Below are 13814 nucleotides of genomic sequence, written 5' to 3'. Positions count from 1 at the left end.
GCTACTCTTGTGAGATCGTCTCTGGACCAGACACCCAAAAATTTTATATTCTTATAATATGTATGAGGTAGACTATTTAACTCACGTAATTTATTAGATGTGTTTGACGATGAGACCGTCCCACGTAAAAATTTGTGACATAATTATATTCAAAACTTACACTTGAACGGTCAGTTAGGCCTTCCTTTGTTTGACCTTGCCCATCAAAAGTTCCACCACCACTTATTGTGAAAATTTGAAATGTATAAGATAATTTATCAAAAAAATGAACAAAATACTATAAATTTCAACTTTATTACAAAAGTAAGCGTGAAATTCGGGCTGTTCGCAGTTAGTCAAAAAAGACAAAATAGTTATTCGCAGTTACTAACTGCGAACAACTATTTGACCTGTTTTGATCTGTTCGTAGTTAGTAACTACAAACAACATGCTCCACAAAAACAGGTCAAATAGCTGTTTGCAGTTAGTAACTGCGAACAATTATTTTGTCTTTTTTGACCTGTTCGCAGTTATTAACTGCGAACAACCCCAAATCTCAGGTTTGGGAATTTCACGCTTACTTTTAGAATAAAGTTGAAATTTATAGTATTTTGTTCATTTTTTTGATAAATTGTCTTATACATTTCAAATTTTCACTTATTGTCAGCCGATCCACATATTGAAACCGGACCCAATTATCCCCTTTTAAGCCCAATGGAGCTTTTAAAAGGCCTGAATTTTCAAACATAATTGGGCCATTACATGGGCCCTTAAATAGTACTGGCTGTACAAGATAACTCCCTGAAGATATGGACAATTTGGATGAACCCTTCCATTTGCATGCATCATCCCATGCTTTTAAGAGTGCCTATCACATTTTTTGCATTAAAATAATCAACTTAAAAATTCAGAAATACATATTGAAAAATAATAACTGAAAAGTAGAAATTCCCACTGAGAAAAGAAATCAACAACAAATGATTATGCATATTTTTAAATGAGACGATTTAATGGTAAAACTATTTTTATTGGACTGATTCATATATATTTGATTGAGTCCCTATAATTATTGAAGATCTTCCATTATTATTATTATTATTATTATTATTATTATTATTATTATTATTATTATTATTATTATCAACCATACTTATTAAAGATACTTTTATGAATTTAAACTCAAATATTACAAATCCCTATTCCTTATTTTGCAACAAAAAGAAAATCTCTATTCCTTATTTTGATCATAAAAGTTTAGCTAGAATTAGATCAACCTCACAAAACCAAACCAAACCATGATTAGACTGTTAGAAAAGCAAACCATACTTTATGCTCAACAAACATTTTAATCATGCTAAGCTTTTCCAACTTAAATAAAATACTATTCAAATAAAAAAACCATTTTCTTCAAATGTTTTTAACCAAAAACCTTACAAATAATTCATAAATCTCATTAAAGCAACAAAATGGAAAAAAAAAATTTGCATGTTACATTTCACACTATTCATTATTAAAAACAAAAAAAAAAAACTCGAGATAATCCACAAATTATTGTATGAGACTACAAAGTCTTTATCTTAAGAGACAGTCTATTACAAAAGTAGATAGAAATAATTTAATCCAAATAAATTAGCAAAATTCATTATAATTATTATGTAAATTAATTAAAAAAACTGAAATAAGTAAATATCAATTAGATTTTAGTATGAAAAATGTTATTTACCTTACTATTGTGAACCACTTCACCTTTAGCAGCAGTGCAGCACCATAATCTTCCAATCGAAAGACCTTTGATTGACATTGCCCTTTGGTAATTAGGCAAAAAATTAGCACTAAAAAGAGAGATAACTTAGTAATTAAATCCATCTTATATGATTAAAAAACTCTAAGTAATTAATAAGGCTTAATGTTGTTGTAAAATCAAAACTTGGCTTTATATAAGTGTAATAAGGGATCAAAAGTGATAAATAATTAAGTCAACAATATACACTACCTGATACATTATTATGATTTCAAATTATTATTTACAAATTATATCCATTTGATTTCAACATTGTAAACTAAATCTATGTATCAGGGATCAAAACTTATAGATTAATAATAAAATGCAATTTAAGAATGATAGATAAATAGTATCCAAAAAAAAATGTTCCATTTTAGATGAATAGAAAGTAGTATAATTTATATCCAAATAATTAATGTACTAATAAAAACTATAAACTTATATAGAAAATAACGACTCCATAAAAGTAGTCATCATTATCAATCCGATATCTGTTTTATACATGTGCTCCGAAAAGAACAAGTATGTACCAAAAATTGTCTTTCAAAAAAAACTATCACAGCAGAAGAGCAACTGCCACAATCCAAGACAAGATATACACCAAGGCAGAAACAGTAATTTTATGTTGACCATTTGGAGCTGTTGGGGCTTCTGCTGTTCGCGGGGCGGCGCTTTGTCGCACCACTGCAGGAATAGGTGGTTCCGTCACATTTTCTTTAGTGAGGATCGGACCAGGAGCAGCAGTCGGAGGTGCTGCTCCAGGCCCAATGACAGTCAATAGTGCACCGGGCTGAGCTGGGCTCATGTAAGGTGGCGTATCCTCCATCTTTAGACACAAATTCTCTGTAAAACAGAGAAAACTTGTATTAGTATATGCGTACAAAATTTAGGTCCATATTACATGAAACGAAATAGGATACTGATTAAGATATGGAAACGTGGAATGCTACTATAAAGTATTTGAAATAATGGGTACGAAAAGTTTTCTAAAAACTTAACATTTAGATAAGTGTATATAATATATCTTGACCCTCAACTATCAGCTTAAGCTTTGGTTGAGTTTATTATTTAATATCGTATCAGAGCCGACAATTTTCGATCAACTGAACCATAACCAATAGGCCCCAGCGGACAGGATCGAAAATTATTGACTCTGATACCATTTTAAGAAAGCAAACTCAAACAAAAGCTTAAGTTAACAGTTGAGGTCCCAAAAATATATTACATACTCTAACAATGATATCTCCTTCAACCCTAAAGCTTAAGACAAAGTTTTGGAACACGAACAGTTCCTCGTCAAACAGATACATTGTATACCAATAAACTCATTCTGTACTCGAACAATAACATTTCATTACCGCAATGCCATTTAGTAGCTCCGATCTAGATAGGGCCGGGTTGGGGGTGGTATATGCGCAACCTTACCCTTGTTAGTAATAACAAAGAGGTTGTTTCCAATTTCCCCTTAGTACCAAACATCATCTGCAATTTCTTCAAAATAAGAACTGCACATGATTTAATGAGTCATTTTAATACAATCCGTCGTGATCCAAAACAAAAGAAGTTTTAGCCCCATTGAAGTAAAGGGCATGTACTAGTGAATTTGATCAAAATTCAAAGCAAAATAAAGATCTTACTCCTATATGCAACAGCTGTTTTAGGGAAATCTGTAACAACACCATCAACATTAGCTGCATTAACGAACGTATTAATCTCAACAATAGGATCCGAGAAGGCGTCAAATGGGATGCTCGTAAATTCGTTTCGAAGAATCTGAACATAAACAGGTAGCTCAAATGACTGGAACTGTGAGACAGCATCAGGCATATTTTCTAGGAACCCCATTTGGTTGAATGGAAGGACAGATTTCCTGTCGACAACGACAGAATTTGCGAAACTTTTTACGTAGGAGATTGTATCGTTGAGGACTCCATCGATTATTTGATCGACTTCGTAGACAAATTCGTAGTTGTTTTTCCCTTTCATTGCCTTAAGGACTGCACTGCTTGTGGATTGGATCATAACTTTCTTTGATGTAGGACTGTTATAACCAGCTTTGTCCAAAGCAGCTAAAACTTTATCAGTTATACTCAGTCCCTGGTTTGTTGCTAGGTATTGCACATTCTGAATGTTAAATATCAAGAAACACATGGTTAGGCTCAGTTGAACTAGGCCACACTGCTGGAAAAATAACCCATATGTGATCCCACATCGAAAAATGAGTGATTGAGGTTGACTAACATTATAACTTTGATGGGCTACTCCTATGACCAATTGGTTTTCGGATGGAACCTCATCAGGTTTGTGTGCAGTCAATTCTCGTCTTGTGTACAAGCTTAAATTTATCATACACTTTAGTTTTTAGTCATCTATAAATATGCGCCAATAACAACAATGCCAAAGCCGAAATAAGAGATACATAGGCATGGGTGTGAAGAGATTTGAATCTTGGTTTTGCATACCATATCAACATGACTTCGCCGACTTAATTAACTAGCAGGACATTTACGAGCCGAATCATGGATACTAGTATAAGATGGGCTGAATGCTCCTCTATGCATGTGTGTTGAACCAATTCGGTTGTCATTCTTCTGTGTTATATGTTACACAATTCAGTGCTAATAGTTGAGTATTTATTTGAATGATTTGGGTCATGGTCTAGACATGCCTGATCTAAATTCCCTACATAAAATTGTGTTTTGTGCTTTCTTGCATTATGCTTCATTATGTTGTGTTTAGACACTATTTCCTAAGTCAAATGAAAACAAAAACAAACGCCAAAGCCGTAATCTCACCTCTATTTTGATCAAAACACCGGAAAGTGAAGTAGATTTTTTCGCTAGGTCTAAGAAATCGGCCAAAGACACAATTTTTCCAGCAGTCCTGAATTTCGGGTTTCTATACAGACCCCAACTAGTCCCGTATGGGCTTTCAATCACAGCTGCAAGGAAGAACAAGTAGATAAGTGCACTCTACAAAACGCGTAACAATTCATCATGCTATCAAATATCAGCTATTCTAGGCTGCAGGATACTAGTCCTAGTTAGGCTAGCAATAAGGCACCTAATCAAGAGAAATATTCGCTATACATATGGCACAACCTTATGTTACTCGGACTCTTTATTTTACTTCACGTACCCATGTCTGATCCTTAATGCTCGGACATTGGTATGACACTTAGACACTTCATTTTAGACATATCCGACACTTAGACACGTACCAGTATCCGACGTAAGTACCCAAGTCCAATTAACATAGGGCGCGACACTACAAAACACCAATTGTAAACATCTCATGGTTGCAACAATCTAACAGCCCACATAAGCCATCTGTTGGACATTTTCAGCAATGTAGATCTTTCGAGTCAAGAATGATTTATACAGTAGATAACTGAAACAAATACACTACTTACGAGTCAAGCCTTGAATATCGGCCCAATTCAGACTGAATGTGAATAGTCCGGGAGCTGGCTGAATTTCAGGAACAACCGAGATCAGGTTCCTGAATTGTGTGGCTTCTGTGTTGTTTAGTAGATTGACAGAGCTCGAACAGAAAGGTATCCCATCCTTCGAAATTTGAACAGGGCAATCAATCACATCTGTGCCATCTCGGATAGCTTGTTCATATGCTAAATCGGTACAACCAGGGAAGTCTCCGCTTGCTCCATCGTGTGATATAACCAGGGGTTTAGCTGAAATCCGACAGAGAAATATGTTCAAGATTTAATTGTATACAAAAAATTTAATGAACAATGATAAAATTCCTTTAGTTTGAACCAACGAACGCATTAGTCCATCATGTCAATGGTTCATATTTGACGACTTGGACAAAAGAACTGAAATCGAATGAGAAGAAAAGATTGCTGCAGAGTGCAAACCTTGTGCTGAGGCGTTCGAGCCAACATGGGCAAAGCATTCTGCATAAAACAAAACATGATTAGCTTATGGTTAAGAAGCTTTTGCATGATATATTAAGTCTAAATCTCTAAATGAAGCTCCCTAGTTGTTATGATTACAAGAATGTTTTCAAAATAATATTGAAAGTAGAAAAAATAAGTACTTAATCCACTCTTAAAGAAACAACAATTTACTATCCTAATGTCGTTAAATCATAGATGTCATAGAGATTGCACGGACACGACACCTTGCCATGTTACGACTTTTTTCGCAGGCATTGCAATGTGAATTGTTAACTTGAAAAGTATTAATTTTATCACAGTAATTTAAGTTTTTATAGAATATATATTCAAATCAAAGCTTATAACAGACCTTTTAGAACTAACACATATTAAAAAAATTATAACGTCTAATATGTTAGAATAAGAACTTATAATTTTTATTACTAAATGACTTCAATTCAAAGGTTGCGTAACCAGCTTCGCAAAACAATAAGCTCAAAATTTTTTATAATGCAATGTAACAGATGTTGGATCGTGACAATTCATCACATAAACACCCCACAGCCCCATTTTGTATGGACACACCCACAGGGCATTCGTGGGCTCCTGCCTAGAAACACACAAGTAATAAGCGTTGACTTGCATACAACACTTGATGAATTCCACTCTTTTCCATAACCATATGTTGTAGAAGGATTACTCATCATACATATATGCAAGTCCAAAACACAATATTTTAACAACATGAGATCTTCCTCACATGTAAAGTATTTCTAACAACAGAAAGACCTCATTTGTATTCAATAGGATATACACAACCTTATCCTTGTAATAACAAAGAGGTTATTTTTTATTGATCCCAACTAACTTACATCATTTGCAACTTCACAGAATGCATGTGATTTAATGACTAACTTTTACATTAGGAAAAAACCAAACATTTAATCTCACCTCTTGCTTCAGATGAAGTTATAGGGAAATCAGACAACACACCATCCACACAAAACTCCCCATTGTCAATAAAAGAAAGATACTCATCAACAGGGTTGTAACTATAATTATAAGCAAATAGATTATCATTTGCAAAATCTGCAGCAAAAACTTCAAGTCCAACATTATGAGCATCATCCACCAGAGAAGTATGAGGTAATAGGTACGATGTTGCATCGACTGGCCATACGTAACCCTTTGGGACTAGAATACCAGAAGCAAAAGTCTTGATCATAGTAAGGTTTGTCAAGAGGGAACCATAAGTCTGGTTGGTAGAAGGCTCTATAATACTCATGTCAAGAAACCGAAAAACCAATTTTGTGTTGGTTGGTGCAAATGGCGCTGAGAGTCCTTGTAAAAAGTCGATTTCAGGTGATGAGATGTGGGTAATGTTTATGGTTTGTGAAACATTAAGGATAAAGCTTCTTATGCTCAAATTATGCTGGTTATAGAATGCATCATGCTGCACAAAATAGTAAGAATGATTGTTACTTATTTTGGAAAATTTTCACATATGTTGAGATCAAATCGAAATATAAAGGGCTACCTCGACATTGAGCCAGAAACCTGCAGGTTCAATAAGGGTATATACTTGTTCAACACTTTGAATGGGGAGTGTGCCATCGAAAGCAGGACTTCGAGCCATAATCCCTTGGGTCACTGCAGGAAAGATGGATAATCAAAAATGGTGATATGGAATGCAATATGCCCACCTAGGGGGGTTGAGGAGCGTCAAATGTACGCAGTCTTACCCTTGTTAGTGACAATACTCAAACGTGAACAAAAAAATTAACATGAAAGAAAATAAGGTCATATCAATATCATATTGGCTAAGTCATAAAGGTTTTCAAATCTTCCAAACGAACACTATCCACATCTTAAAGGTGTAAGAACAATTGAGTTTTACACTATTCAAGGGACATTTAGTAGTTTACGCCGATATTTGAAGGTACAAGTGTATGACAACATTATCCGTTACGACATTACCTCATCATTACCACTATACAACAGCAACAACAATGTTAAAGCCTTAATTTCAAAAGATAAGGGTCAGCTATATGAACCAACAGATCAGTTCTAGTGATGATCCACGTGAATGCTTCTTTTTCTACCACATGTAAGGCTAAATTCATCATATCTTTTTCTACCACATTACCGCCACCATTAACACCAATACAAATTCACAACTATAAATACTTTTTCACACTATGAGTATTGATTAGCATAGTTCTGATAAATTTGTTCTTAGACTTGTACAGATAGTTCGCTGCACACAAAATCAATAAGGTTCCATCCTAAAACCAATTCGTAATAAGAGTAGCCAAGTATATATATATATATATATATATATATATATATATATATATATATATATATATATATATATATATATATATATATATATATATATATATATATATATATATATATATATATATATATATATATATGTATATATATACATATATATATATATATGTTAGTCAATTTCTCTCTAATTCTTCAATGTGAGATCACATGTTGGTTATTTTCCAATACAAATTCATCATATCTTTTTCTACCACATTACCGCCACCATTAACACCAATACAAATTCACAACTATAAATACTTTTTCACACTATGAGTATTGATTAGCATAGTTCTGATAAATTTGTTCTTAGACTTGTACAGATAGTTCGCTGCACACAAAATCAATAAGGTTCCATCCTAAAACCAATTCGTAATAAGAGTAGCCAAGTATATATATATATATATATATATATATATATATATATATATATATATATATATATATATATATATATATATATATAATATATATATATATATATATATATGTTAGTCAATTTCTCTCTAATTCTTCAATGTGAGATCACATGTTGGTTATTTTCCAACAAGATCAACACATAATGTCACAATAATTGTAAAAAAAAAGGCCATGAATAAGATAGTTTTAGAAAAACTTACAAGGGACATTGGATAGTTCCTGAAAAGTAAAATCAATGGGGAAATACCCAGTTGTTGGAACACCATTAACAACATATGATTTGCTTGCATTGGGAAATACTTTGTCAATGACAGAGGAATTCTGTAAATTGAGATTAGGAAAGCAAATTCCAACACCATCTTTTGTCAATTGAACATCACACCATATCACCACATCTGGTACACTAACTGACGTAGCAAATTGATAGGCATTTGCACTTGAATCTGGAAATAACCCTGAAAACCCACCTCTTGCTATTATCAATGGAGGTGACCCTGCAAATTGGTTGAGTTTTCAATGATCAGTTAAAGCTTTTGACTGAGTTGGTTAACATAGTATTAGAAGTCAACCTGATATCAAGGTCACGGTTCAAATCTCATCCACTCTTTTTTTTAAAAAAAATTATTTAGCATCATGTATGCGAAGAATATGTGTTGTGTATACAATTTTAGGCCAAAGACTACAGCCGGGTTCAAAGCCATTACCTAACAAGTTTTTTTTTTTTTTTTGCACTATTTGATCAACCAACAATCATAAAAAAAGTCAACCATCAAAAAGTCCATAACTAAACAAGACCTATGTATTCCAAATTCCAATGCATTTGAGAAAATGCATTACAACATGAACAAATTAGAAAACAAGTTCAAAGAAATTTGTTGAGTTCGAAGGGTTAACTAAACAAGACCTAGATGATATATACATTATAGAAGTATGATCATGATGTTCATGCATGTATGTTTATTTGAACTTTGAAGATTGTGGTAGGAGGTACGGCCTGTTTGGTTAATGGTATTAAATGGAAATGGTATTAAATGGAGGTAATGAGAATGATTTATAGTGTAAAATTTCATCAAAAGTTTCATATAATTCCATTAATAAACCTTTGATCAAAAAATTTTTTTTTACAAATTTTCATTACCATCTAATACCACATCTCCCAATGGTAATACATTGAAATCAATTTTACGAAGAAAATGAGAGAATTGAAGTTGAACAAATATGACCATTAAGGTAACTAAGATATTTTTCAATTAAAATTATACTAGACTTTCATTTCCATTAATAATATTTATTACCATCTATCAAATGCAAATGGGCTGTCAAGATTTTGACTTTGACTTTTGAAAGATAGAACGAACATTCTTCCATCAATTCAAAATAAACCAACTAATAACCAATTGGCTCTTTTTGGGCATAGAAAAGTGACAGAATTTTTTGTTTTCTAATCCCCGGTCTCCCGTAAATATTTGAGTTATTTAAGTTATATGGTGTTTTTCCGTAGAAATTGAGAATATTTTTTTTATGAACTTTTGATCCAATGACCATGATTGTGGTAAGAGATATTTACTTGCTTTTAGCTTCTAGAAGTTTCAATGTCTTGACCAAACTAAGGCATATTATTAATTTTCAATAAATAATTTTAATTTTAAATAAAATGATAGCTGTTAATTAGCTTGTGTTCATTATTATTCATGCGTGCATGTCACTATAACAATTCACCCTAAATAATATTAATATAATTATTTTTTATTATATGTTACAAAATTCTATGTTTTTAATTAAATAATTTGAGTCATTATCTAGACAAATTTTTATGCCTAGATGCTACATTCTTTGTACCAGAGGTGGCCGGATCAAAATTCATTTAAATTCGACTCAGTTTGACCTATTTTTTAAATGTTCATAAAATAGTTTTTTTATTATACCTTATAGCCCGTTGGGTAGATCCACTTATGTATATAATTAATATCATTTAAAATATAAAAAAAAGTGGTAAATTTTTTTTCACAATTAATACTTATAATTATCCGACCCGACCCTTTACACAAAGACTTGTTAATAACTCGCCCCATTATTAACGACCCGCTAATGACCCGTTAGAATGTGATCCGACCCTTGACCTGTTAGGTCGATCCGCTCCATTAAACACCTCCACTTTGTACGTATGAGTATTTTCCTTGAGAAATTTACTTTTAATGAGCAATAAAGTTCAAAAACTTGGATGTTTGGTTCAAGTTTCTGAAAAAGTAAAAGTACAATGAACAACAATAATAACACCAATCTAAGAATTGTTGGTAAGAATAAAAATGTTTGAAATAATGATTTACTCCTACAAACTTTATTATGTTCCCAAAATTGCCAAAAAATTAATGTTTCTAATAAGAGAGCAATGATAAGCTAAGACACTAAACTTGGTAAAATGTGGGATATTAAGTATAGTTTTATGAATGCTATTGTGACTATGTATAAGCCCAATAAAAACAAAAATGAATAAATATTGATAATATATAGATTTATAATTTGATTAAAAGTTAATGCTTACAGTTAATATATAAAAAAATTGATTTTATATTAGAAGATAAATTAAAAGTGTGCACGAATTTGATTTGTTCGCTACCCTCATCTCTCGAATCTTAACTTATGCGAAATAATGAGTTGATAACTACGACTATGAGTAGAAGACATATGAGAAAGAGAAGTACGTACCATTTAGTGTTAACCAGGTGGAGTTAGAAGTAGCTTGTTGTGAAGAAACAAGTGCACATAATTGAAGAACACTTATTATTGCAATAAAACCTCCAAATTTCATTTTATTTTTCATGGAAATAAGACAACTTTTTATCTCTTTCTAGAAAATTTTAGAACCTCAAAAGAGAGGGAGAGAGAGGAAGAGAAAGGGTAGAAAGAAACTTTATACTGATGGTTTTGAATATAAATTACGTGTACAGATAGCTAAGAACTAAATAATAATAATAATATATTTTTCAACTTTGATGATAATAATAGCAGATTAGCAATAATAATAATAAATATAAATATTTATAAATTATAATATTTAGTTTGTGGTTAACCATAATATATTAAAGTACGTAATTTTAATTTGTTGTCTATTTTGATCGAATTTGTTCCGCCTTCTACTCTCCTCATCTCAATGAGTCTCGTTCAAAAGCAGAATTTAGAGAAAGTAAAAATAAAGGCAGATCAATACACTCATCATAAAAAAGTTGTGATCGAAGAGAGCCCTTCAACTCGAGTATTGACTGACATATAAAATCCATGTAAAGGAAACTATTAAGACTTCCATACACATATCTAGGAAAATAAAAACTAACCAGGCTATAAGTATAAAAACCGACTAAGACACACTAAAAAAAAAGACTGCAAGAAAACTATTGAGACTTTCGTACACATATCTGGCATCAACTATTCCTATCTCGAGGAGTAATTATCAGCTAACTACCTTTGGACCATATTTTAAGTGGGATTTATTGAATACAATGGTATAATATGGTATGGTATGGTATAATAAGTATATTTTATTAATATAATTGTGAAGGAATCGGAAATTGGGGGCTTCATTATCATATGGACGGCTAACAACCAAGTTTTGAGCAAGCAATATGAGAATTGAGAATTAGAAAGCTACTTTGTTTACTCTTTTCTACAGTATAGCTTAGATATGTTATATTTTTTATTGAATTAAAATTTGACACGAAATACGATTAAAAATGGATAGTTGTAGCTCGAGAATAAAATAAAAATATTTGGAGTTCAAAATTTTCTTTGTAGGAGTTTTAAAAGTAGCTATCGAATATTAGATATCACAGGCATCATATATAGCTAGTTTGATCTGATTTTGAATTTGTGATCTAACTAAAAGTAAAAAATTCATTTTAACCAAAAGTAAAATAGATTAAAAATTTTCCGAAACTCATTTTAGTTGGATCCAATAATTCTTTTTTATCGATGTTAATGCGTTAATCGATTTATAGATTATAATTTTGATTATATATTGACGTTGTAATTAGAAAAAATAGTAGGATGATGAAGCATGCCTCTTCATGACGTGAAATTTAATAAAATGATGATTGAAAGAGGTATAATAATTATTAAAATGAATAAATAGATAATAAACCCAAAGAGGGATAATAATTATTAACATGAATAAATAATTAATATACTCAAAGAGGTATAATAATTATTAACATGAATAAATAAATATTACTCTAAGGACTAAGAGGGATGATCAATATTAGCATGAATCATACACAAAGAATAACTGACTGAATTTTCTTACAGAGATACTCCTACATAGAGGAAGATACAGAAGGGTAAAAACCGAGCTCGGTTCGAGATCTGGAGAATCGAGATCTCGAGTCTCAAGAACTGAAATGTTTAAGATCAATGTAATGGACATAACAATCAAATAATATAAGAGAAAAGGGGGATGAAACAAAATTACATAATTTAGATCAACAAAGAACTTTACGACGAACAGATTTAGCATGATCTGCAGCACGAAAATTCCAAAAATAATCAAGTCCGTGGGATGAACTGTAGGAAATATTAAGATATTCTACTGATATTCTAAGAATAATCAAGTTATTCTACAAATATTCAGTTGGCTTATTTTGATCATTGTAATTAGGGTAATTGCTGTTTTTCCAAGCATCTTTTCTTTCCTTAATTAGGTCATAATGCTTGTATAAATATTGGATCTGAAATTAATAAAATTAATACAAACCAAAAGTATTCATAAACCTTAAACTTAACTGTCTCAATTCTTCATGGTATCAGAGCCGAAGGTGTTTTCCGGGACCGGCAACACCATTAGTGCTCATCATCTACCCTAAAACCTTACCTGCAACAATGACTGAAACAAACCCAAACCAAATCATAACTATGGAGCAAATGGAACACATGTTCAAATTGTTCCAGCAAATGCAAAAACCAAACACAACCATCGAAACCATTTCACCAGACCTAAAATTGACCGAAAAATTAAACTACCAAAATTACACAACTTGGTGTAAAATGATGAAGATAGCCTTAGAATGCAGAGGTCGTCTCAGCCACATCATCGACGATTCCCCTAGCATTACTGATCCGGATTACAAAATATGGAAGCAAAAAGACTCAATAGTCCTATCGTGGATTATCACAAATATAGACACTGAACTCGTGAATCAATTTCTAGATTACACGACTGCAAAGGAATTATGGAGGGGAATTGAAGTCTTAATATGCAGTGGAAGAGATGAACTCCAGATCTTTGATCTGAGTTCACAGGCAAGTAACTTGAAACAGAACCAAGACCCATTAGAGGTCTTTTATGGGAAATTGACCACAATCTGGAAAGAAATTGATCAAAGGCAACCAAATCCGATGGTTCAT

General features: G+C 32.1%; 1 protein-coding gene across 1 annotated transcript; it reads right to left on the bottom strand.

Moving 5' to 3' along the window:
- Positions 1-2133: 2133 nt before the first annotated feature.
- On the bottom strand, positions 2134-11344 carry LOC130818361 (glycerophosphodiester phosphodiesterase GDPDL3-like). Its single transcript, XM_057684509.1, has 9 exons — positions 11127-11344; positions 8621-8914; positions 7198-7310; positions 6612-7113; positions 5640-5678; positions 5175-5453; positions 4558-4703; positions 3400-3886; positions 2134-2605 (listed from the first exon to the last, which is right to left on the bottom strand). The coding sequence occupies exons 1-9, from the start codon at positions 11239-11241 to the stop codon at positions 2319-2321; spliced, it is 2262 nt and encodes a 753-aa protein (XP_057540492.1). The 5' UTR covers positions 11242-11344; the 3' UTR covers positions 2134-2318.
- Positions 11345-13814: the final 2470 nt, after the last annotated feature.

Source organism: Amaranthus tricolor, chromosome 7, assembly GCF_026212465.1.
Source record: "Amaranthus tricolor cultivar Red isolate AtriRed21 chromosome 7, ASM2621246v1, whole genome shotgun sequence".
NCBI lineage: Eukaryota > Viridiplantae > Streptophyta > Magnoliopsida > Caryophyllales > Amaranthaceae > Amaranthus > Amaranthus tricolor.
This window is presented reverse-complemented; position numbering and strand designations above follow the sequence as displayed.

Bases quoted from the DNA above. Each gene is read 5' to 3' on its own strand.
- LOC130818361 (XM_057684509.1), bottom strand. From the start codon at position 11,241: ATGAAAAATAAAATGAAATTTGGAGGTTTTATTGCAATAATAAGTGTT. The intron at 8,915-11,126 runs GTACGTACTTCT...ACCAATTTGCAG, and splicing joins CACCTGGTTAACACTAAATG to GGTCACCTCCATTGATAATA. The intron at 4,704-5,174 runs GTAAGTAGTGTA...TCTTCCTTGCAG, and splicing joins CGATATTCAAGGCTTGACTC to CTGTGATTGAAAGCCCATAC.